A 25079-nucleotide genomic window follows, 5' to 3' on the forward strand; every position below is an offset into this window, starting at 1 on the left:
CCTCGCATTAAGACCGGGGGCGGGGCTTGGGCTGGCTGCCGGGCGGGGCTTGGGCTGGCTGCCGGTCGGGGCGCAACCGAGAAGGCGGCGGGTCGCTCCGGCGCAGTGAGTTGGTGCTGTGGGCGGTTCGCAGCAAGAAGTGCGAGGTACAGACGAGCGCGAAAAGGGTCTACGTGAAGGTCCAAGGCTGATGTCTCCAAGAGGCTTAGAACTAATAGGTGAATAAGACCAGGAGTATAAAGTGTTCATACCCAACTTCAGTAAAGCTTGGAAGTTGGTTAGATTTATTTAAGCACTTCTGTTACCTTGGACTTCACACGCATTTGTGTGTTCTGATTCTAACGTTTGGTCACACACTCGTAACCTAGACCTATGCTACGGGTTTTCACGAGCCCCACTCGTGGCTTCATACCATCTTGGCCTGCCCTCATTACCCAAGTATGTAGACGGAGAGAAGACACGGACTTCTTGTAAGAAGCTAGTGTTCCTGCTCAGGCCAACCTCTGATTTTCAAATTTAGTATAAAAATTTTCAAGCACAGAAAAACAAAAATAGTGACAAGTTAGAGTTCAGAAATTAAGACTGACACTGTTGCTTCACCTGTTCTTTCTCCCTCATTATTAACAATCAAGTCCTGTGCCTTTTTTGAATATCCTCGTTCCTGGGCTATGTGAATTTCTTGATCTGAAGATACTGGGGATGTATCTTTTATTGGTGTTAGGACTGGTATTGAGACTTAATATTTGTAGACTTTGTGCAGCTTGCTTGGCTGCATAGTCCGTTATTTCCTTTAGATTCTATAGACCCTCCCTTTTGATGCCTCCCAGGTGAATTACAGCCACCTCTTTAGGTTCATGCACAGCCTCTAAGACAGCTATTATTTCAGGTCCATATTTAATAGGAGAGTTATGATTTGATAACAGCTCTCGCTCTCTCTCTCTCTCTCTCTGTCTCTCTCTCTCTCTCTCTCTCTCTCTCTGTCTCCAGATTGCCCCATGCGTTTGAGGCTCTTTGCCAATTGTAAAGTACGAGTGAGTGCTATTAACTCTGCTTTTTGGGCAGATGTATTTACTGGGAGTGCTTTGGCCTCAACAGTCTGAGTCTGACTGTTGTGTCCCCAGCTTTTTATATCCCCCTTTTCATGAAACTACTGCGGTCAGTAAATCATCATCTGCATCATCAATAGGAGAATGTTTTAAGTCTGATCAGGTAGAATAACAAGATCAATAACCTCTGAACAGCTATGCTTTATAGAAGTATGATGGTCAGGTCCAGGCATAAGAGTAACTGGGATTACGGTATGGTGGGTCTTAAGGACCACTTCAGGTGTGTCTAAAAGCATAGCCTGGCGTTTAGTAAGAACCCCCCACCCCCATCATTCATTGGTGGCCTTTAGTTTCTAAAACACTTCGGACCTGATGTGAAATCATTACTATCAGGAACTGTCCCACAGTAAGTTTTGAGGCTCCTTCCACCAGGAGGGCTGTTGTATGCTTGGCTAAAGCCTCTGTTTGCAATTTCACATCAATAGAGGTAGTTCCTAGGACAAATATGGCTAAGGGATAAAACCATCAAGAAGCGCTCTTTGAGGTCTAGCCCTAACAATATCTTAATTACAAGGAATCACTGACAAGTGAGGCGAGACTTGTCTAGGAGTAGACAAGACATTAGAAAAGATTTAGAATAGACAAGTAGAGCCCCAAGTGCATCATCCAATCTAATAGCATACGGAAAGTGGGGTTACCCATTATCTCCACAATTAACCCCATGGAGTGGATACACTCTGGCTTTTAAGGAACAATTTTGTCATCCCAGCCACACAGAATTGGTCAAGGTGATAGTTGAGTTATATAATTGTTGAGGAATCCATCCTATTTTCCAGCTGTTTAAATAATCATATGCCTAGGGCGCCTCAGTCATGGTTAGGCATCTGACTTCGGCTCAAGTCATGATCTTATGGTTTGTGGGTTATAGCCCCATGTCAGACTCTGTGCTGACGCTCAGAGCCTGGAGATGTGCTGATAGCTCAGAACCTGGAACCTGCTTTGGGTTCTGTGTTTCCTTCTCTCTCTGCCCTTCCCCCACTCACACTCTGTCTCTGTCTCTCTCAAAAATAAGTAAACATTCAAAATATTTTTTAAAAATCATGTGCCCATGGGGTCCTTCTTTATCCCTACAGAATAACAAGCAAGAAGATTGTTGATATATGAGCTATGATGGCAATTTCTCTGAAGTTTACCTCAAGCTGTCTAGCTTAGGCAAACAACAAACATTCAAAAATCAACTAGAACTTAACATCCACCAAGATGTGTTATTGAAACGTAATTTTTCTCTCTAAAATCACCCATATTTCCAGAGATAGCCAAATCAAGACTAATTCATTTGAAAAACAAGACCAATTTTAACAAATTTAGCCGGATTATTTATATAAGCTCAGTAAGAATAGCAATTGACCATCCAGATCTTTTAAAATCTGCTTTGCTGGAACTTTTCATAATGAATCTAATATTAGTAGCCTCTGTAGGCCAGAAGCCAAGCCACATACTTGCCATCAGATAAGCCTGCAATACCTATAGATTTGGGCAAATTCCTCTTCGTGAAGACCCCCCCCCCCAACATCCTGAGGTTCCTGCACCTGCCAGAAAGTGGCTTTCGTTACTCACCTGATAAAGTTGCTGGGCACTCTATAATATGTAATGCTGGCCTCTATAAGGCCGACATTTCCAAGGGGCTTTATGGCTCCATATTTCGTAAAGTCAGCCTTAGTTCCTTAAAGCTGTCTGGTCATGTCTGAGTCTATGTGATGAGGTTTTAGAGTGATGGGGGTCTGGAGCCGACAGACCTCTCCTTATTCCTGTCCTTATACAAAGTTGTCTGTCTTGGGCATGGGACAGCCACCTAAGTCACTAGCATGGTTGCCAATCTTAAGACTCATGTGTGAGGTTTCCTCCTCATTGGTCTAATGTGATCCCCTTCACATCTCTGGTCTAGCCTCTTCTGGCTGTGAGACCTCTGCTTGGAGCCCACCAAAACCCATACCCAATTGAATTAAAACCCAACTGGGGACTGTTTCCTAGGGAAATTGGCTATAAAAGACTTCCTGTGTTGGAAAGCTGCTTAGACCATGATGGATTTCTATCTTGAGGGTTTTCTGTCAATGTCCTCTATTAACTACTTAAATTACCAAATTGGATAAATTCCTCTTGTAAATCTTTTCTAATGTTTTCCATGGGTTTAAAATGGGATGTTTGTCACAGCATGGCATGATATTTCAGTCCATTCACCGGCACCCATTTGTACGATACAGTAGGGAAGCAGGGGGAAGCTAGCATCCCTCCTACAGGGCCTTTATGGTAGGACAGTGATCAACAGCAGTTTCATTTGAGGGAGACCTCTAGTCACTTTGACACCTGCCCTAGCAGGCACTTTTGGAAGTAGAATTTTAATTTTATACTAGTGTATTTTTAAAATCCATTCATTTCAGGGGCACCCGGGTGGCTTAGTCGATTGATGGAGCATCTGACTCTTGATTTCAGCTCAGGTCATGATCCCAGGGTCGTGAGATCAAGCCTAGCATCAGGCTCTGCAATGAGCATGGAGCCTCCTCAAGATTCTCTCTCTATCTCCCTCCGCCCCCTCCCCCACTTACATGTTCACTTGCTCTCTCAAAAAATAAAAAAAAAATAAAATAAAATCCATTCATTTCAACCTTAGTCTGTCTTGACCACACATAAAATTCCTTTCCAAAGATTTCCTTCACAAACCTTCTACAACTTTACTTTGCATTTAGATTTTGTCCCAAGCCATTTCTCTCCAAACAACTAGTCTTGTTATGGACAAAATTACTTTCTTTTAATTCAACAAAAATGTATTTCCATTCCTTATATCTTTCTTACACATCTGCTTTCCTACATACAGAGTTGCTTCCTTTATTTTCATCAGTCTTAATTACACTTAGCAGAATTTTGATCTCTTAGAAACCTTAGTCTCCAGTGAAAACTAAGTAGTAACAAATTGTGAACTGTTATACCAGAATTCTTTAGATGGCAAATTTATGAATCAATTAAGCATAAAGTGTATTACCAACAGACTCAAATATCCTTAATTTTTCTGCAGTAAGAAGCCAAAAGCAGAAACCTGTGTTCAGTTGTCAGTGCTTTAGCACTTTCTCCTATTTGGAAAAGACCTAGAAATCCAATGAAAAAGAGGACATCAAGTTTCTGGGTCTTACTACCATTCTGACCAAGGTACTAATTTCCAGCCAAAAGACAGGCTTTCCCCTCCTCATAGAGTAGCCACAGGCTAGAGGATTGCAGCCTGAGAAATTGACATAAAAGTATTCCAATAAAACCATACTCCTTGAAAAGCCCCTGAAGTTAAAGGAAGAGAAGAGAAAGTACTCACCAAGTTTGCACCACGGTTCAAAGTCCAGATGAGAGGACTTGGGCCCCACGTTGGGAACCAAAATGATGTGGAAATGTAGACGTTCTGAGCGAAAGGTCAAGAAAGAATTGAGACATCTTTGGTGCAGAAAGGTAATTTTATTAAAGCACAGGGACAGGACCAATGGGCAGAAAGAGCTACGTCGGGGTCATGAGGAATGGCTGATTATATACTTTCAATTATATATTAGAGATAGCATAAATCTCCAAGGAATCTCTAAGGAAGGATATTCAATGAACTTAATTCAATCTGTCATCCAAGCAAAACTTTAAAGTTAACAATTATCCATGAAAACTTTGAAATAGAATTAGCCATCATTGTTTTTTGAGAGAGAGAGCACGTGCACAAGAGTGGGGGGTAGAGAATCCCAAGCAGGTTCCATGCTCAGCACGGAGCCCAAAGCAGGGCTCAATCCCATAACCCTGGGATCATGACCTGAGCCCAAATCAAGAGTTGGACACTTAACTGACAACCCAGGTGCCCCAGCCATCATTTTAAGTCATCTTTTTGTTAACAAATTGCAACAGAGATAACACAAGCTTATTAAACCTTCAGTAATCCTTGGTAGAATAAAAGTTTCAATTACTTTGAATATTGAATTATGTTCCACTCGGGTCCACTTAAGATTTGTTCCCCATTGTCAGTTTTTTGGGTTTGTTTTTTTTTGTTGTTGTTTTTTTTTTTTTTTTTTTTGGTTGTTGTTTGTTTTACTTGGGGCACCAGGGGGGATATCTAAAGTGGGCAATGATAAGTCTGAGGGGTGCTCTTTGCTCCTGGACAGCGAGGGGAGGAGGAGGAGCCATTGGTGCTGGAGGCCAGAGGATGCTCTAGGAACCAGTTATGTAGGCCACACCCAAGGTGGTGCAGAAACGGGAGGAGTGGGAGAAGAAATGATGTGCTGCCAGAAGGCAGAGAAAGAGAGTTCCCAGTTCTAAACCTCATCAGCTCAGACAGGTGAGCAGATACCATATTTTTGTGGTTGTCTTTTTTCCACCAAAGTGGAAATATGCAGTCCACGTTGGGCTGGAGAATACAAGGTACTTTCCCAAAACAAAAGGAGTTTCAGCAGCTGCCTAGGAATATTCCTTAAAGTCCCCATCCCAAGGCAGACTAATCACAGTTGGCTCTAATTATCGCCATGGAGCTGGGAAATGAATGAGAAGAAGCCCCCACATCTATTAGGAGGGAACAGTGAGAGGGTTACCATCCCCTTAATTAGGAATGGCCTCTGTTTCCTCCAGCAACCTGGGTTTAGAAGGAGGCCTATTTAGAAAATTTTCCAATATGTCAGGAGTGAGTTTATTGGCCTGGCTAAGTGGCCAGACACATTCTGCAAGAGGTCTTTAGGTCTGGGTCCTGATTTAGAGCCATGAAGGCCTGGACGTAGTGTACCTCCATCCATTTGCCTATTTCCTGCAGGAGAGACCTGATAGGTCATACTGAGATCATGCAGTGTTACAGAAGATGAGTCATTTCTTTTTCTTCCAGAGAGATTGAGAGAGGGGATGAGAGAGAACCCCAAGCAGGATCCCCACTGCCGGCACAGAGCCTGATGTGGGGCTTGAACTCATGAATTGTGAGATCATGATTTGAGCTGAAACCAAGAGTGGGATGCATAACCACCTGAGCCACCCAGGCACCATAGGATGAGTCCTTTCTTAAATTTTGCAATACAAATTGTTCCCAGTGGGTTAAAAGGCATTCCAAGGAGGAGGGGGGGGCGCCTGGGTGGCTCAGTTGGTTAAGCGGCCGACTTCGGCTCAGGTCATGATCTCACAGTCTGTGAGTTTGAGCCCCACGTCGGGCTCTGTGCTGACAGCTCAGAGCCTGGAGCCTGTTTCAGATTCTGTGTCTCCCTCTCTGACCCTCCCCTGTTCATGCTCTGTCTCTCTCCATCTCAAAAATAAATAAACATTAAAAAAATTTTTAAAAAAAGGCATTCCAAGGGACAGTCCTTGGGAATTGAAGAAGAGAGAAGGTCCATTACTAAAACTCCGCACAATCCCAGTGCAGCTCTTTCTGCCCACAGGTCCTGTCCCCATGCTTTGTAAAACCACCTTTTTGCAGTGAAAACATCTCAAAAATTCTTTCCTGACTGTTTGCTCCTAGACCCCAAATAATATCAGAGACACTGTGGAAAACAGTATTGAGGTTCCTCAAACAAGTTAAAAATAGGGGCACCTGGGTGGCTCAGTCAGTGAAACGTGGGATCAAGCCCCAAGTCGAGCTCTACACGACTCTACACGACTGCAGCTCTACACGACTGCAGACCCTGCTTGGGATTCTCTGTCTCCCTCTCTCTCTCTGCCCTTCCCCCCCACTCGCTCTCCCTTGCTCTCTGTCTCAAACTAAATAAATAAACTTAAAAAAAAATAGAACTACCCTATAATCAGTAATCACGCTACTGGGTATTTACCGCCCCCCCCCCAAAAAAAAAACCCTAATTAAAAGGGATACATGCATTATCTATTGCAGCATTATTTACAATAGCCAAACTATGAAAGCAGCCCAAGAGCCCATCAATAGATGTATAAAGAAGATGCAGGGTGTGTGTGTGTGTGTGTGTGCAATGTATTTTCCAGCCATAAAAAAAAGAATGAAACCTTGCCATTTGCAAAAACATAGATGGAGCTAGAGAATATAATACTAAGAGAAAGAAGTCAGAGAAAGACAAATACCACATGAACTCACTCATGTAGAATTTAAGAAACAAAAACAAATGAGCAAAGGGGGAGAAAAAGAGAAACCAAAAAACAGACTCTTATTTGTAGAGAACAAACTGGTGGTTACTAGAGGGGGAGATGAGGGAATGGGGGAAATAGGTGATGGGGATTAAAGAGTACACTTATGAAGGGAGAAAAAAAGAATTGAAGCATTTTCACGTTTTCACATCCACTTGAATGTGTGTGCTTGTGTCATAAAGAACTTGGCTGGTCTTTGTCCCCGCTTCCTGGGAGGTAACCCCTCAATCCTTAGAATTTTCTGATGTCTTTGTTATTCATATTGGGTCTTGAGACCACACCTGATAGTTTATGCTAATGAGGGGACTCTTAGTTACCCCTAGTTTATGCTAATTAGATGATTAGGGGTGAGGGCTGACCAAGTCAGAAAGACCAACCTTGTGGTTGGAATTGGAATTTTGAGCCATGTGATATCAGCCCGACCTCCAAGGAGGGAAGGGGCACTGAAGCTTGAGTTCAACTGTGTGGTCAACCAACCATGACAACATAATGAAACACCAGTGAAGACTTTGGACAACGAAGGTCAGGCGAGCTTCCCTGCTTGGCAGTACTCTGCATAGTTACACATATGCCCGCAGGTGATGTGTTCCTGGGGAAGAAGAAAGCCTCACAATCGAGATGCTCCCAGACCTCAATCTATGTGCCTCTTCCTTAGGGTGCTTTTGATTTGTATCTTTTTGCTATAATAAAGTTATCATAATATAGCCCTTTCCAGAGTCCTGAGATTTGCTCTAGAGAATTATCAAGCCTAAAAAGTGTGGCAACTCCCAAATTTGTAGCCAGCTGGTCAGAAGAGTAGCCTAGGGACCCCCAAATTTATGGCTGAAGTGGAACAGTCTTGTGGAGTACTGTGTCTTTAACCTGTGAAGTTTGGCCTGATTCTGGGTAGTTGGTGTGTTAAATCACTGTAGTGCTACAAAATAGCAATGAGTTTTTATGTACACACATACCAACCCACCTCCAAAAGATGGAACAATGCCAATCTATACTTGAATTGAAAAATAATTACAGGAAGCAACATTGTATTTTTCGAAGAAAATATTTAACTGGTAGTTTTCTAGGAGTTTTTCATCTAGTACAAAAGTGCGAAGTCAGGGGCACCTGGCTGACTCAGTCAGAAGAGCACGCGACACTTAATCACAGGGTCGTGAGTTCAAGCCCCACATTGGGTGTAGAGATCACTTAAAATAAATAAATAAATATTTTTAATGTAGTATATCTGAACAGTAAAATACTTTTTAAAAGTCAGAAGCAGTGAGAAAAAGTGGGTAATACAAGTTTTTCAAATTAACACATGGTTAGTAATTACCTACTGTCTGCTCATTTGAGAGGAAGTATGAGAAATTACCTGAAGCAGCTGATAATCTGGTTCAGGAGACAAGAAAGTGGGAAACTGATAAACAACCAGTAATTTAAATAGATCAAAACAGTAGTAAGAACTATCCCAAGACAAGATAACTTTTTGTTTTTAAAAACCTTAAGCAAACACAAATGCTTTTACAATTGCAAATCAGTAAGCTAGGACTTCACATCAATGTTCAAGATAATTCTTCCCTGAGGAGGGGGGTGTTTGAACAGGGTTATGACCAATTATCAGGCTTCAGATAAGTGAAGGGGGCATCCCAGCCTGGTGGAACAGGCAGGGGAGTGTGGAGGCATGTCTGAGGTATGACAAGCTAAGTAGTTTGTCTGTACTAGAGGTTCTGTCAGGAGCAGCAGGAGGTTAAGGCAGAGCAAAGAGGACATTTAATGCCAAACTGAGTGAAGATAGATCCTCACTCAGTTTGGCATTAAATGTCCTCTTCACAAAAGTTTTCAGATGAGGCAATGGGTGCACACTGATAATGGTTAACATGGCAAAGATACACAGGAGGGACAGACGTTAAGCAAAGACCAGCTATAAAGTCGCAGGTATCCAGTTATATAAAGGGACTTAGGCTGGGGTTAGAGAAGGGCATTGGGAGAACAGATAGAGCAAACTAAGCTATTACTAATATAATAAATTTGCTCTTTCTTCCCTGTGCAACCTGGCTCTCTGGGAAGCAGTTTCCATGATTTCTAGGTTCCTAGACTGGCATTCTGATCTCAGCTGTCCAGATGCCTCCTGTTCATCCTATCTGCCTGTACCCCTCTGTCTTAGCCAGCCTGTTGGACCCCTAGTCCTGCCTGTCTGCATGGACCCACTTTGAACTGATCCCCTGATGTCTGGGCTCAGCTTCCTAATCTGGACTTAAAATGGTTAAAGGACTGTTTTTAGTTTAAGCTAATCTTTTAGTCAAGACTATTCTGGTCTATGCCAGCTCCTGCTTTTGGTTTTTCCATATAAATTTCAGAGGCAACATGATATGAACTTGAGACTCAGTAAGCTTAGGGGTAACTATTTCAGAAAATAAACACACACAGACACACCGAAGTAACAGACAAGACAGGAAAAGTAGTTTAGCAATAGTTGGTGTATTTGTATATTTGAGATTTTTAAAAAACAATTTTTATTCAGGTGTATTTTATATACCATAAATTTCACCCATATTCTGTGCACAATTCAATGATTTTTAGTAAATTTACCAAATTGTTCGACCGTCGCCATAATCCAGTTTTAGGACATTTGCATCACTCCACCTTGTAACATTTGTATTCACTCCCAATTACCTCTCCCAGCACCAGGAAATCAGGAATGTACTTTGCCTCTGAAGACTTGCCATTTCTGGACATTTCCTATAAAAGGAACTATACAATACATGGTATCTGCCATCTGGCTACTTTCACTTGGAATAATGTTTTTGAAGTTTTGATCTTTTTATACACTACCCGTATTTAATGATTTTAATGTTTAAAATTTTTTTATTTTATTTTGAAAATCCCAAATCTAGTAGCATAATGATCTAACAAAAATTGCTTTTTGCTCAAACTTTAAAAATACCACTCCATTGCCTCTTAGAGAAAGGTAACACGTAATGAGTGCATGGGAGTTTTGTACAGGAAGATCTTCAGTCTCTCCATCTCAAAACCACAGCTGTGAACCAGAAGGAACGAGGCCCAGCCCAGGGCATGGCACTTCCAGAAGATCAGTTTCCTTAGCTCTGAACTATGGTTGGGCTAAATCACTGGTGGCTCTCCACCTCGCTCAGCTGCCATTCTCTTCGCCCACATGGTAACACCTCCCTCCGTTCTCCGAATGGGGAGGCAAAGCACATTGCAGTTATAAAGAGCCCCTACCAGGTAGAAAATCACCAGACTAGGTGATTTCTCAGATTCCTTTCAGCTCTTGTTTTATGAATCTCAAGTCTGAAAGGAATTTTCCCCGCATCCATTAAGTTCCCAGGTTTCTCTACGGAGTGAAACCTTAATGTATGCTGAGGCCTGAACTATACTAGTGGGTTTTCCTAGTTTCACCAAATTCAAAGAGTCACTCTAGTACACATTCCCTGATGTGCAAAATGGGTGGAAAATCTGCCACAGGCTTTTCCACATGCATTGCATTCCCAGGATTTCTAACTAGTAGGGTGAGTTCACTGATGTTTGTAAAGGAAAGAGGTTTGGCTAAAGGCACTCCCACATTCACCATTTCCATAGTGTTTTTCTCAAGAATGATTCTCTGATTCTTTTGAAGAGATGAGCTCTGATAGACCTTCCCACATTTACTGCTTTCAGGGGCTTCCCTTTTATGTGTGTTCTTGGTGCTTAGTAAAGGAAGAAGTATTACAGATGGCTTCTACCACACTTGTAGTTGCTCTCCCGTATGAGTTATCTGATATTTATTTACTTACTGGTTGGCTGATTGATTGATTGAACAATATGTAACTGAAAGCTGTGCCATATTCATTGCATGGATAAGGCTTTTCTGGCCAGTAGAAACTGTCTGACGTTGAATAATGGGTATCCTCTGACGAAAGCCTTTCCAAATCCATCACACATACTTGGTTTCTCACTAGGATGGATTCTCTGCTGTTTGATAAGTGTGATTCAAAGCCCAGCTTCTCTCTTAACATTGACAGAGCGTCTCTTTAGCGTGTACTGTCTGATGTTAAATAAGATGTCTTCCAACCAAGTCGTCGCACATACATTACACTTACAGGAGCTCTCGCCAATGTGTGTAATGTGAATCATGTATGTACTCCAGCTGAAAGCCTTCCTACGTTCACTGAATTCATACAGCCTTTTTTCCAGCATGACTTTTCTGATGTTTAATAAGGGATGCAGTATGAGCAAAGGCTCTCCCACATTCATTACATTTGTAGGGTTTCTCTCCAGTATGAAATCTATAATGTTGAGTGAGAGATGAACTCTGGCTGAAGGCTCTCCCGCATTTATTACATTTGTAAGGTTTCTCTCCAGTATGAAATCTATAATGTACAATGAGAGATGAACTCTGGCTGAAGGTTCTCCCACATTCCCTGCATTCATAGGGCTTTTCTCCAGTATGAGTTCTCTGATGTTTAATAAGGGATGAAGTATGACCAAAGGCTCTTCCACATTCATTACATTTGTAAGGTTTCTCTCCAGTATGAAATCTATAATGTAGAACAAGAGATGAACTCTGGCTGAAGGCTCTCCCACACTCGCTGCATTCATAGGGCTTTTCTCCAGTATGAGTTCTCTGATGTTTAATAAGGGATGAAATATGACCAAAGGCTCTCCCACATTCACTGCATTCATAGGGCTTTTCTCCAGTGTGACATCTCTGATGGCGCCTAAGTTCTGACTGGAAATGGAAAGACTTCCCACATTCATTACATTTACAAGGCTTCTTCCCTGGATGGGTTCTCCGCGAGTTACTTCTTCCTGAAGTCTGTCTGAATTCTGTGTCCGATTTATAAGATCCTTCTCCTATGGGAACATTGTGTTGGTTAAAAAGGACTGATCTTAAGTCTAAACTTCTCCCAAAATCACTCCATTCACGATCTATCCTAAGGGTGGTAGTAGATTTGTGAGTGACTGACATTTCTTTCGGATGTCTCTCCACTTTTTTGGGATGTATCTCTAACTGGTCATCACAACCACAAATTGCTTTCAGTTTGCAGAAGGAGAGTTCATCTCTGATGTGTTTTTCTACTGATGCTATGGGGAATAATTCCTCTTTGGAAATATCCTGATTTAGTCTTGATTCCTTGGCTTTAGGCCTTTTCTCCCAGTCTGGGTGGGGGAAAAAAGAGACATGCTTGTATTAACTGTTCCATGGGCAAAGAGGAAGTAAAATCCTATAATGGATGTAAGATCATGAAGCTTTAAAATAATATCTGAGGGGCGCCTGGGTGGCTCAGTCGGTTAAGCGGCCAACTTCAGCTCAGGTCACGATCTCACGGTCCGTGAGTTCGAGCCCCGCGTCGGGCTCTGGGCTGATCAGCCTGCTTCCGATTCTGTGTCTCCCTCTCTCTCTGCCCCTCCCCCATTCATGCTCTGTCTCTCTCTGTCTCAAAAAAATAAATAAAACGTTAAAAAAAATTAAAAAATACAATAAAATAAAATAAAATAATATCTGAGGCAGACAGCCTCTCCTTTGCTGTCCTGCCCACTGCTTCCTTGCAGTGTATTCAATAAACTTCTATCTCTTTGTCTGCCTCAGGTGAATTCTTTCACCTCAAAATAATGATGATGATGATAATAATAATAATAATAATAATACCATCTGAGACATGTACAGTTTCCTTCAAGAATGGTATATGTCTGAGGTTTTGGAGTTACCAAGAATAAGTGATAAGCAAGTGAATGCAGATTAGGAAAACCTGAAAAAATAGTGTTTGGATTCCAGTACACAAGGTAAGTCCAAAGATCGTAAAGATGAGAAGAGGGTAGGAAGATGCCCTCACAAGGTCCCCTCAGCACTTCAGTTTATATTACTACATATAATTGTGACAGGAAGATTAATTCTCCCTCAAAGTCATCCATGCCCTAATAAGAACTTGTAAATATGTGCCTTACATGGCACAAGAAGAAAAAAATGCCTTACATGGCTAAAGGGACTTTGCGGATGTGATTAAGGGCCCAAACCTTTAGATGGGGAGATTATCCTGGAATATTCAGACAGGACCAATGTAATCACCCACATCCTTCAAATCAGAGAGCATTTCATGGCTGGGTCAGAGAGATGTGGTGTGAGAAGGATCCAGCCCACCATTTCTGTCTTTGATGGTGGAGAAAGGGCACCAAGAGCCAAGGAATGTAGCAGTCTCTAGAAGCTGTTACCATTCCTCAGTTTATAGCCAGCAAGAAAACAAGGATCTCGGTTTCACAACTGCAAGAAACTGGTTCTGCTAACAACTCAAATAACCAGAAAGCAGATTCTACCCTAGCCACTCCAGAAAGGAACACCTCTGCTGACATCTTGTGTGAGACCCATGCCAGACTTCTGACCTATGAACTACTAAATAATAAGTCTAAAGTCTAAACTAATAAGTTTAAAGTCTTTAAGTTTGTGGCAATTTGTTTCAGCAACAATAGAAAATGAATACAATAATAATAAAGTGTCTGAAAAGGTAAATGACTAGTGACGCCAGTGCTCCCAAAGGCTAGATTCTGAGTCAGTGGGTCTTGTGTGACCCCTGGGGATCTAGATGTTTCAACAAGTTCCCTGAGAGATTCTGAAGCACAGCCATATTTGTAGAGCACTGTAAATGGACAGATATTTATCTTGAGACCAGATCCAGATGTCAGACCCTTGCTCCCAATCAGAAAAAGAACAAGAAAGGAGCACCTGGGCGGCTCAGTCGGTTAACCATCCAACTCTTGATTTTGGCTCAGGTCATGATCTCATGGTTCATGAGATTGAGCCCCACATTGGGATCTGTGCTGTTGGTGGGGAGCCTGCTTGGGATTCTCTCTTTCCCTCTCTCTCTCTGTCCCTCCCCAACTTGCACACGCACATGCCCTCTCTCTCTCTCTCTCAAAATAAATAAACTTTTAAAAAAAGATTAAGAAAAGACTAATATAGGAGAGATCAGCAACTTCCCTCTCTGTCCTCTATTCTAGGCTCCTATGAGTCCCAACCTGTGCCTTGGGATTTGAGGACTTTTTTCCTGAGCTTTACCTCTGACCCAGGGCTGTGATTCTGCCTCAGAGATGAACATTGGCATAGACTGTCACCTTTCTCCAGTGTGCTTGGGCTACACATGGCAAGAAGAAGAGCTCTGAGTCCAGAATTCTGCTCCAAGAGGTGAGGCCTATCAGGTACTCTCAAGTCACCTAGGAATACATGGTCTCAAAGAGATGACATCAACAGATGGCAAGGAGTAGTCTTTGTTTCTGGAACCACCTCTGTTGAAGCTCAGTGTCCTCACCTTGATCTTCTTGACATCATCCATCTGCCCTTGCCTGTAACCCTTTAGTTTCTAGGCCACTCAACTGTTCTGTTTGGTCTCTTAGTAACTCCCTTAACCCTGCTGATATAAGATAGTCTGGCCATTTACAACTGTTGACCCTTAGAGTCCATCCAACATTGATCATGTGACATCTAGCGATACTGAGTGGCACTAAGAATTCAGAAGGGGCGGGCAGAGATGGGTACCAAAAGCAGCTTAAGTGCTAGAGAAGAAAATGAACATCTCTTCTTCTGACACTAGAGATAATTACAAAAGCCTAATAGTATTCAAAATACTGTTGGGGTGCCTGGTGGCTCAGTCAGTTAAGTGTCAAACTTCAGCTCAGGTCGTGATCTCACAGCTCATGAGTTCAAACCCTGTGTCGGGCTCTGTGCTGACGGCTCAGAGCCTGGAGACTGCTTCAGATTCTGTGTCTCCCTCTCTCTCTGCCCCTCCCCCACTTGCACTCTGTCTCTCAAAAATAAATAAACATTAAAAAAATTTTTCAAAATATTGTAGTGGGTGGAGGGCTTCTGACAAGTAGCCTCACCTCTCAGAGGATGGTCCCCTAACCAAGGTTTCAGGGCAACTTCCTACCCAGGGCTGATCCTTATTACGTGTGATGCTGCTTAGGTCTCACTCACTCACCTGTTGAGATTTCTCCCTCTACCACACAGGGCTCTTCCCCTTCCTCCAACTGGCAGATCACATATGGTTTAGATACTGGAAGCCCTGATGGTAGAGAAAGAAAAGGATCATGACTGGGTATGTTAGAGGCCAAGGCTTTAGCCCTAGGTCTTTCTGGGGGAGAAATAGGTGTGGAAAGCCTACAAATAGGCATTGTAAAATATTAGGAGCAGAATCATGAAACTTCTTATCATGGTTTCATAGCGAGCAAGACTTTTCCTACAAATGAAGAATGAGGACTCCAGAGAAAATGTAAATGTCTGATTCCAGAACCCCAGGGCAAAACTCAGCCAACAGGCCTAGAAACCCCAAGCTTTTAAACAACAATGAAATAAAGATGGCAGGCCTGATGGGCAGGCTTTAGGCTTTGGAGGAGCTGAGCTCACCCAGAGAGGCCAAGTTCTTGAAGTTCTCCAGCATCACTTCCCTGTACAGGTCCTTCTGAGCAGGATCCAGCTGCCCCCATTCCCACTGGGTGAATTCCACAGCCACATCCTTGAATGTCATCAGATCCTGAAACACAGAAGACACTGCTGTATCCTTAGGGAGCACACTAACAGCCCCAAGAAGAAGAGAGGATGAGCGTCTGAGTAGAACCTTAGGATGTAGAAGGGATTCCACGAATTCCTAGCTATCCCAATGCCCAGTTTGGGATTTTGTCATCTCAAAAATATTTTAAGCTGCTTCAGGAAACGTATCTTCCTTACTACTTGGAAGTAGTAAGTGTCCACTCTTGTCAATACTTTAGTCACACTGCTTAGAAATATAATCAGGGTCAGAAAGAGGATCTCTTTTGCATTGTTGGTGGGAATGCAAGCTGGTGCAGCCACTCTGGAAAACAGTATGAAGGTTCCTCAAAAAACTAAAAATACAACTACCCTACAACCCAGCAATTGCACTGCTAGGCATTTATCCAAGGGATACAGGTGTGCTGTTTCAAAGGGGCATATGCACCCCCATGTTTATAGCAGCACTATCAACAATAGCCAAAGTATGGAAAGAGCCCAAATGTCCATCGATGGATGAATGGATAAAGAGGTGGTATATATATACAATGGAGTATCACTCGGCAATCAGAAAGAATGAAATCTTGCCATTTGCAACTACGTGGATGGAACTGGAGGGTATTATGCTAAGTGAAATTAGTCAGAGAAAGACAAATATCATATGACTTCACTCCTATGAGGACTTTAAGAGACAAAACAGATGAACATAAGGGAAGGGAAACGAAAATAATATAAAAACAGGGAGGGGGACAAAACAGAAGAGACTCATAAATATGGAGAACAAACTGAGGGTTACGGGAGGGGTTGTGGGAGGGGGGATGGGCTAAATGGGTAAGGGGCACGAAGGAATCTACTCCTGAAATCATTGTTGCACCATATGCTAACTAATTTGGATGTAAATTTAAAAAAAATAAAAAATAAAACAAGTTAAAAAAAAAAAAAAGGAAATATAATCAGGGTCTCAAGAGAATCAGCCCTACAGAGACATTCTGCTTAGGAAGGGAGACAAATGTAATCCATTTCCTTCATTTTCTACAAGTTCTACTCTCAACTTAGTTGCACTTAATTCGAATCAACTAGAAATAATAGGCTATACGCTTTGCATTCTCAAACGCACTAGTATCAATAGTCTTCTATTTTTGAAACTCGTGACCTATGATTTTAATGACAATTTTCACTAAATCCAAATCAAATAATTTGGGATTTATAATAATTTACCCCCACCCCACCCCAGCACACAGTTCAGTGATAGTGTACCAAGTAGCCTTATAATGAATCGTTAAGTCTTTTATGAGTTTGATTACCATGAATCCTCTCCCCCAAAGCCTAATCACTTTTCTATTCCTATTCATTCAATTCCTGAATGTGCAAAATTGACAGACCCTGGATCCCAGGTCTCCACAAGGGACAAACACTCTGTGGGTCCCAACCAGAAGTATCCTGTCACCCTCTAAACAGCAACGAGATAACCTCCCATTTGACTTACACTGTATGATGATTCACATACCATGAACTAAAATGCAGATAAATGTAGCATAAACTCCTATACTTTTCCCAAAATATGTTTAGAAATCCCATTTAGACATTGATTCCATAGAATAAGTCAAAGTAAAAATTTTACATTAACATAAGTCAGTCCAAAATAATCAGATATGGAAAACTCACTTCTAATAACCCCTTTTGATAGATTATATTATTTATTCAAAATATTCACTGGCTCTCCCTGTAGGACTGAATTTCCTGTTCCACTGACCTAAGTGTAGTCAAATAATCTGCTTTTCACAAACAGAATGTGAAACATGTAATACAGGCAAAAAATAAACCTTTGATGATAGAAGTCTTTGAAGTTTTGCTGTTCTTAATATAGCATAACTAGCCTAAACTGACTCATTAAAAAAAAAAAAAAAAACAACTAGTACTTAAAGCAGGGTTCTGCCATCACAAAAAGCCTAAAATATGTGACTTTGGCTTAGAGCCAGAAGTAAAGAAAGTTATTGATGCTATGGCAACCCATGTAATTTGGTGGTGAACTGTGTGCTAAAACAGTTGTCTGCAATAACTGGAAAGACGAACAATGTAAGAATGAATTTGTGGTGCTGTGAGAAGAGGCTGGAACATCAGTAGTGTGAGGTGGTTGTTATTGGCAGAAGTTGACAAAATATCTCAAGAAAAAGAAATGAGCTCAAGAGTTGGCTAGTTTGCAAAATAAAAACGGAAGGCAAAAGAAAGGATCCGGAAATTGTAAACTTACAGAGTTGGAGATTTAACCAATTCTGGTTCCCAGTTGGTCAAGGACAATATAGATAAGGCTTTTACATGACAAAGGATGGTTAACAACCTAATGGAAGGACCAAAGAGTGTGGTCGCCAAACCTTTGGTTTAAACCTCTGAATAATTTCAGATGGCTCCCAGTAAATCCTTTCAGCTTCCCAGTAAATCCTTTCAGGGCAGCTGAAGTGCTTAGTGACTAAAGGAATGGCTTTCTCAAGAAAACCCCCAAGAAGAGTTCCACAAAAAAGAACTGTGGGTAAAATTGCTGACACATGGAAGTGACAGAAAACAAATACATAAAAAGCTGATGACCTTTTCAAGAGTTACACCGAATGTTCATGACTTGAAAAAGTCCTTGGGCCATCAATTTATTCAAGGAGGATGAAAAAGTTGCTTAGCCCTCAAGTGAGTTTATTCTCCAATATCATTTCATAGGTGACCAAGGAGGGTACTGCAGAAGGAACTTGGGGGCAGAGCCAAGAGCTAAGGAGAGCACTGGCCTGAGGAGCTCCATCCAGGTAGCAGAAGCAGGGCATAACCAGAAGACTTCCCGGTCCCAAGGTCAGCGTTTCTCACCAAGTCTGCCCAGAGGAATTTCATAGCTGCTTCAGACCTGAGATTGCTGGGCTCCTCCCATGCTTCCCCTTCCCGGACTCCTAATTGTGGTTATCTTGTGGTTATCCTGTCTGCATTATTCCACTGTATTGGATATATGGATTCAGGCAATTTGTCCTTTTACATCATAGGTTCAGAGGTCTCCAGATCCGGAGGAAAAACATCCAGACCTGATGTTGAGGCCATCACACCATCCAAGACTTTGATCTTAATGCTCTTAGTAGGTAACTAAATAGAGGTTTTGGGTTATCTCTCTTGGGGAGAGATTGTGTGTGGAGGGAGGGAAGTGAATATTTGTAAGAAAACAGACAGTGGCAGACTAATTATTTGTTCAAAGTATTCACTGTCCCTCCCCTGACGCCCCACACTATGGAAGGCCGATTTATACTTCCCACCTCACTGACATTAGGCTTGGCCACATGACTTGCTTCGGCCAATGAGTTGTGGGCAGAAGCCAGAAGAACCATCTCCTGGTTCTGACACTGTACTTTTCCCTGCTACATAACAACATCCCAGAGCAGACTTGATCTTTCAGCATGAATCCCAGAGCAAAGAGGGTGTGGAGGAGTCAGAGCTGGCCCACTAGTGATACGTAACATAAAGAAGAAATACACCTTTGTTACTATGAGCCATTGAGATCTACAGGCCATCGTTCCTACGACATTCCTAGATTAAGCTCTCTGATATACCTCTGAATGGTGTACATTAAGGCCAAAGAGGTTGAAACTCGATTTATTATCCTACTAGTTATCTGTGAGAATCCTCTATTGGTGGGGATTTCCCCCACTGGCTAGAAAATTAAGTACAAATGTCTATCATTAGGCTACAATACACGAAACTACCATGTTGGCTGCTAGGAAATGAGGCAGCCTGGCATCCACAGCCTTCCACTTGATTTTCTCCACATCCAGCCTACTATAGCCAAACCTGAATCCAATTCTCGAGTCGGTCACCATTACCCCGTTTACCCCCTCACAACCGAAGCTGACTAGGAATTACCATTTACCAGAAGACTCCAGCAATGATATGAGGTAACTGCGTTATTGAGTGGTTAAGATCTTAGAGCCAGACAACCTGGATCTGAAACTAGGATGCCTTCCTTATGTGCTAGAGAACCACGAACAAGTGACTTTATCTCTCTTGCTTTTCTCAGTTACCTCTCTGTGCCTCAGTTGCCATTCTTCAAAATAAGAATGTTTGAAAGATGAAATGAGTTAGTGTAAGTAAATTGTGTAGAACGGCTCCTGATACATATTTGGTTCTCAGTACATAATGGCTATTACTATTTTCACCATGATCATTAACATGATTTAAAAAAAATTTTTTTAATGTTTATTTATTTTTGAGAGAGACAAAGCGTGAGCAGGGGAGGAGCAGAGAGGAAGACACAGAATCCGAAACAGGCTCCAGGCTCTGAACTGTCAGCACAGAGCCCGACGTGGGGCTCGAACTCACAAACCATGAGACCATGACCTGAGCTGAAGTTGGACACTTGACCGACTGAGCCACCCAGGCGCCCCACCATTATCATTAACATGATTACCATCCTCATTTCACAACTGCAAACCCAATGCATAGAGAAGTTAGGTGAGTGTTCCAGCCAGGTAAGTTAAGTCTATCTTCTCACTAATCCAGGAAGATAACATCTGAACAGGCACATAGCCTCAAACGGCCTCCCCACCTGTCCATACCCTCCGAATGTCCTTGCCCCCTTTTCTCCATGAGCCTTACCGAACCTCGCCAGGCTCATTGTTCTTTTACTACACCCTGATGGAAAGGCCTATCTGTGCCACGTCCATCTGTCATCAAACCATGCACAACCTTACTGTGACTGGGGCTGCGTCCTGGGTACCAGAGTCTCCCCCCCGCCCCTTTCTGTGGTAGTGACACTCCTTCAAGTTCAGGGCTCCCTCCATTACTTGGTACTCACTGCAGTGCTCATGACAGAAATAAACCAAAAGATCTGTGTGAGTACATACTGAGCAAAGAGGAGGGGGCCCTAGAAAGGGACAGGGAGGCCAGCATCCACCTTGATGGGTTCAGCCTCCAGCAGAGCAGGAATTGGGGTCAGTTCCCTTGAGCGAACAAAGAGGCTCCAGAGAAAAGGAGGCGAATACATTATAGTTCAATCATTTGAGGAATAATGAAGAGAACCCCAACTCACCTGGGGCCTGGCTTTCAGGAATAAACTGGCTGTTCCCTTTTCTCCTGGGTATCTCTCTGGAGAAAGAGCAGGGTCCTGAGAAGGGAGAACTAAGAAGGTAAAAGGAGCCATAAGGAAGGCTAACCCTTATGGCCTTTGCAGCTCCCAGATTCCCCAAGCTGGAAACCCCTGAAGAGTCAGTATGTCACCTCAGTGGTTCTGGGGACAGAGCTGGGTCAAAGGGAGCTGACGGGCAGCCTCTAGCTATCCTACAGGAGACAGAATTGCACAAGCCCTCCCCCACCTCTCCTGTCCAAAGGCCACAGCAGGCTTCAGGTAACTGAAGTATCACCAAATTCCAGCCACTCCACTGGAGAGTTACTTACTGGGCATCTCCTCTACTAGGCCTTTTAAAAATATCAACATGGAGAAGACTTTCAAGGAACTTTAAATATAGCCTATGGTATGAGATTAAGAACACAAAACAAGGCCCAGGGCAAGGCCAAGAAATATATACACTTTAAGGGAAAGAAGTTACACCTTTCCCCTCATCCTTGGGAACCCAGCTCAAAGGTCAGTTCTCCCTGAGAAGTTCCCAAGCATAGGTCTCTGCAAGCATACTTTTTAAGTCCCACTATAATAGGGTTTTTATATCATACTATTTTCAAAGCCTGAAAACAAACAAAACACTAGCCGCAACCATGCCAAAGAAGTTATCATAGCTAACAACAACAAAAGCATGGAAATGGCAGGCAGCATAGCATAGCATAGGTCAGCACATCTCAAACGTTAATGTGTGTATGGATTCTGGGGGATCTTGTTAAACAGACTCTGATTCAGTGTATGTGGGGTAGGGCCTGAGAGTCTGCATTTCTAAAGAGTTTGAGATGATTCCTGTGCTATAGTCTACAGAATACAAGGCATAAAGGAATACAGAGGGGGTGGTAGTCCCAGAGATTCGGCCCAGTTCTGCCACTGGCCAGTCTTGTGACCTTGAGCATGTGCGCTGAAGAACGAAAAGTTAAAATGCCCACTTGGTGAAGGACAGGAGATTCTAAACATAGAAAGAAATGGCTTAAAAACTCATGGGTCACCTGGATTGCCTTGTCCCCAACACTAGTGAAGAGGTGACTACAGGAAGTACCCCCCATGTATACTGCTAATCTTCTACACAGTTGAGCTAGAAAGGCTGGAGGAATCTTATTACTTAATGAAGCAATAAACGAAATGGTGGCAAGGCTCTAAATGGCCCCACTGCCCTCTGATCCCTGGCCAAGGCCACTCCTTCACAGGTTTGTTTATTATTTACCCTCTCCCTCTCACACAGGAGAGCCCTCCCCGCTCTCCTCTGGCTTTTGGGAAGTCTTCCGCGGCCATCCCCCCCACCTCTACCATGGTGTCTAGATACGCAGACTTCACGCTCCTGGGCTTGGATAATTAGGAAATGCCACAGGGAAGGCGGTTACAGGCTCTGCCCCTTCCTTGGATTCCTCGGCCTCTTCCTAGGGTCGTCCTTCTCCTTGGCCCGCGACTAACTCCCCAGAAGGGCTTCTGGCCCTCTCCACCCTCGAGAGCCAAACCTGATGCTGTGGAGTCCATAGCTGGGGCTAAGCGGCGACGTCCTTTCACTAGGTCCAAATGTCTGTCCTGCAGCCGCAGCCCTGCGGTCCTCCCTTACGGCTCAGAGAGCAGGGAGCAAGCTAGGTGACATCGGGCATTCCCACTCCGCGCAGTGATGCCCAGGCGACCTGCAAGGCCCAGAATAGGGCAGTCAAACCCAGACTCCTGTCCGAGCGCGTAGCGCTGCCGCCCGGGGTGGTGCGGTTGCCCTGCTTTCAGGCGCGCTCTCAGACCCCTCACGAGCCGGGCCTGGACCCTCTGGCTTCGCTCCGTCGCCTTGCTCCTCGGGGCCGGACTCTGGACCCCAGTTTCACCGCAGACCCACACCCATGATGACTACCACACCACCAAGAGATACGGCCGTAGCCACACCTGCTACCTCGGTACCCAGTGCGCCTCCGCGGCACGGAGCTAGCAGGGATTCAAAAGAGAGCCTCACGGGGACACTGCAACTCGATCTCCTAGCTCCAGGCCCCACAGCCCCTCGCGGAGGGACACTTCCAACAATGTCACGGGCTGGCGCGCAGCGCTCGCAACAGGCCGGCGGCCCCGAAGTCTCCGAACCCACAAAGAACAAACCCCACCCCTTCCCCGGCCCCTCCTCCCAAGATAAGTCCCGAGCCTGCGCAGACGGGCCCCCGCGCACGGAGCAATCAACCCTGCGTGCGGGGCGGGGCGAGCGGCGCCTGCGCCCTGGAGGCCGGAGAGGATTGAGCGGGGTGAGGTTGCTGGCGTCTCATGGAAGCTTCTCTGTGCGTCGCTGACGTGAGTGGAGGATTCCCCCAGCCGGCTCCCAGCGCCGGCTGGGACCTGGGAGCAACTCCCACCTTAGACGCGATAGCCGGGTTTGGGGCTCTCCAACCAGAAGCCACCACTCTTTTTAGTTAAAAAGAGAAACGTGGGTCCTACCCTGAATCTACGGAGTAAGGATTTCCAGGGGGCTCTCTGGGCGTATTTCTTACAGGGCGCCCAGGAGATACCCATGTCTCATTAACTAACTGCTATTCTATAGGCCATCCCATGTTTCTCCGCCTTTCCCTCACGGCCCCAAGTTTTGAATTCAGTGAAGGGTCAGTGAAGAAAGGACTATGGACTCCTTCCTGCTCCACAAAGAGTATCAGTAAGGACCTGAAAGAAATATTTGCGCATCACCCCCCAACATTCCCTTTTCCTGCTCCTTTGTAGTCAAACGTTTCTCCCATTCCAGCCCATTGTGACGGCTCTCTGTTCTTTCCGTATAGTTTTGCCTTTTCCAGAGTGTCATATAAACAGGATTATATAGTATGTAACCTTTTGAGAGTGGTGGCTTCTATCACTCTATCACACTCTATCACTTCTATCACAGCATTAAGCCCTTAAGATCCATCTGTGTTGTCATAGGGACCAATAATTCATTCCCTTGTACTCTTGAGTCTGGCTATCCTATATGGAAAGCTGTCTTAAGGAGCTACACAGCACATCCATTTACGTCCTATTTACCAGGACACTTGACCACACCTAGCTGCAGAGAAATGTATTCTTTAAACATGTGTCTGGCTAGAATTCTATTACCATGGAAGATGGAGAGAAAAAAATAATGGGTAACATCAGATTTTAGGAACAGTATTGATAAACTGCAGTTTACCAGAGGAAGAGCAGAGAGCAAGAGCATCTGTAAATCAAATCAGCCTGAAGGAGGTGGCTTACCCTACTTTAAGAACTAATCACCAAAAAAAAAAAAAAAAAAAAAAAGTGAAAGGTGCTTTTGTAAGGCAGAACTGAAGCACAGAATCTTTTAAAGGTTTTATTTTTAAATTTTTATGCTTTTATTTGTATTTTTGAGACAGAGACAGAGTGTGAGTGGGGTAGGGGCAGAGAGAGAGGGAAACAGAATCTGAAGTAGCCTCCAGGCTCTGAGCTGTCAGTGCAGAGTCCAACGCGAGGCTTAAACTCATAGACTGTGATGGGGCGCCTGGGTGGCGCAGTCGGTTAAGCGTCCGACTTCAGCCAGGTCACAATCTCGCGGTCCGTGAGTTCGAGCCCCGCGTCGGGCTCTGTGCTGACAGCTCAGAGCCTGGAGCCTGTTTCAGATTCTGTGTCTCCCTCTCTCTGACCCTCCCCCGTTCATGCTCTGTCTCTCTCTGTCCCAAAAATAAATAAACGTTGAAAAAAAAAAAAAGTTCTTAAAAAAAACAAAAAACTCATGGACTGTGAGATCATGACCTGAGCCGAAGTCGGATGCCCAACCGACTCAGCCATCCAGGCGCCACAAGATTTTATTTTTTTTAATTGCTTATTTTTGAGAGAGGGAGAGTGCGAGTGGGGGAGGGGCAAAGAGAGGGAGACAGAGATCACAGAGCCCAATGTGGGGCTCTAACTCACTAACCATGAGATCATGACCTGAGCTGAAACCAAGAGTTGGACGCTTAACCAACTGAGCCGCCCAGGCGCTCCTAAGATTTTATTTTTAAGTAATCTCTACACCCAGCGTGGGGCTAGAACTCACAACCCTGACAGAGAGTCACATGCAATACCAACTGAGCCAGCCGGTGCCCCAAAGCACAGACTTTTCTACAGGTCCTCCGAGTGGTCAGACATCCATCATCACACAATCTCCAACTCTCCTGGGTTGGCAGCCCCTGGTAAAAACAGCAACATGTTCACAATTAGGGCTTGGGTAATTGACGGTGGACTAAAGATGCCCCAATGGTGGCCATTTTGAGAAAAGGTATTACAAAACCAAAAACATAGAAGTAAAAACTACTCCAATCTGGTATCA

At 43.8% G+C, this 25079-nt stretch overlaps 1 protein-coding gene and 1 long non-coding RNA gene across 13 annotated transcripts; one reads left to right on the forward strand and one right to left on the reverse strand.

The window, feature by feature from the left end:
* The first annotated feature begins 43 nt into the window (after positions 1-43).
* On the forward strand, positions 44-23610 carry LOC106976038 (uncharacterized). Of its 7 annotated transcripts, XR_008289489.1 has the most exons (5): positions 49-218; positions 14151-14334; positions 18379-18461; positions 18690-18778; positions 19470-23610. It is a non-coding gene; the product is annotated as an uncharacterized LOC106976038 (long non-coding RNA). The 7 variants fall into 7 exon arrangements; XR_008289488.1 differs by having other exon boundaries at positions 18690-23610; XR_008289486.1 differs by lacking the exon at positions 18379-18461 and having other exon boundaries at positions 18690-19597; positions 19910-23610.
* ZNF514 (zinc finger protein 514) lies at positions 9620-22826 on the reverse strand. Of its 6 annotated transcripts, none has more exons than XM_053200966.1 (5): positions 22282-22420; positions 20723-20778; positions 15553-15679; positions 15128-15211; positions 9620-12317 (listed from the first exon to the last, which is right to left on the reverse strand). In XM_053200966.1, the coding sequence occupies exons 1-5, from the start codon at positions 22298-22300 to the stop codon at positions 11332-11334; spliced, it is 1272 nt and encodes a 423-aa protein (XP_053056941.1). In that variant the 5' UTR covers positions 22301-22420; the 3' UTR covers positions 9620-11331. The 6 variants fall into 6 exon arrangements, with proteins under 6 accessions (XP_053056941.1, XP_053056942.1, XP_053056945.1 ...); XM_053200967.1 differs by having other exon boundaries at positions 20723-20797; XM_053200970.1 differs by having other exon boundaries at positions 9620-12011; positions 20723-20811.
* Positions 23611-25079: the final 1469 nt, after the last annotated feature.

This window comes from Acinonyx jubatus, chromosome A3 (assembly GCF_027475565.1).
Source record: "Acinonyx jubatus isolate Ajub_Pintada_27869175 chromosome A3, VMU_Ajub_asm_v1.0, whole genome shotgun sequence".
Lineage (NCBI taxonomy): Eukaryota > Metazoa > Chordata > Mammalia > Carnivora > Felidae > Acinonyx > Acinonyx jubatus.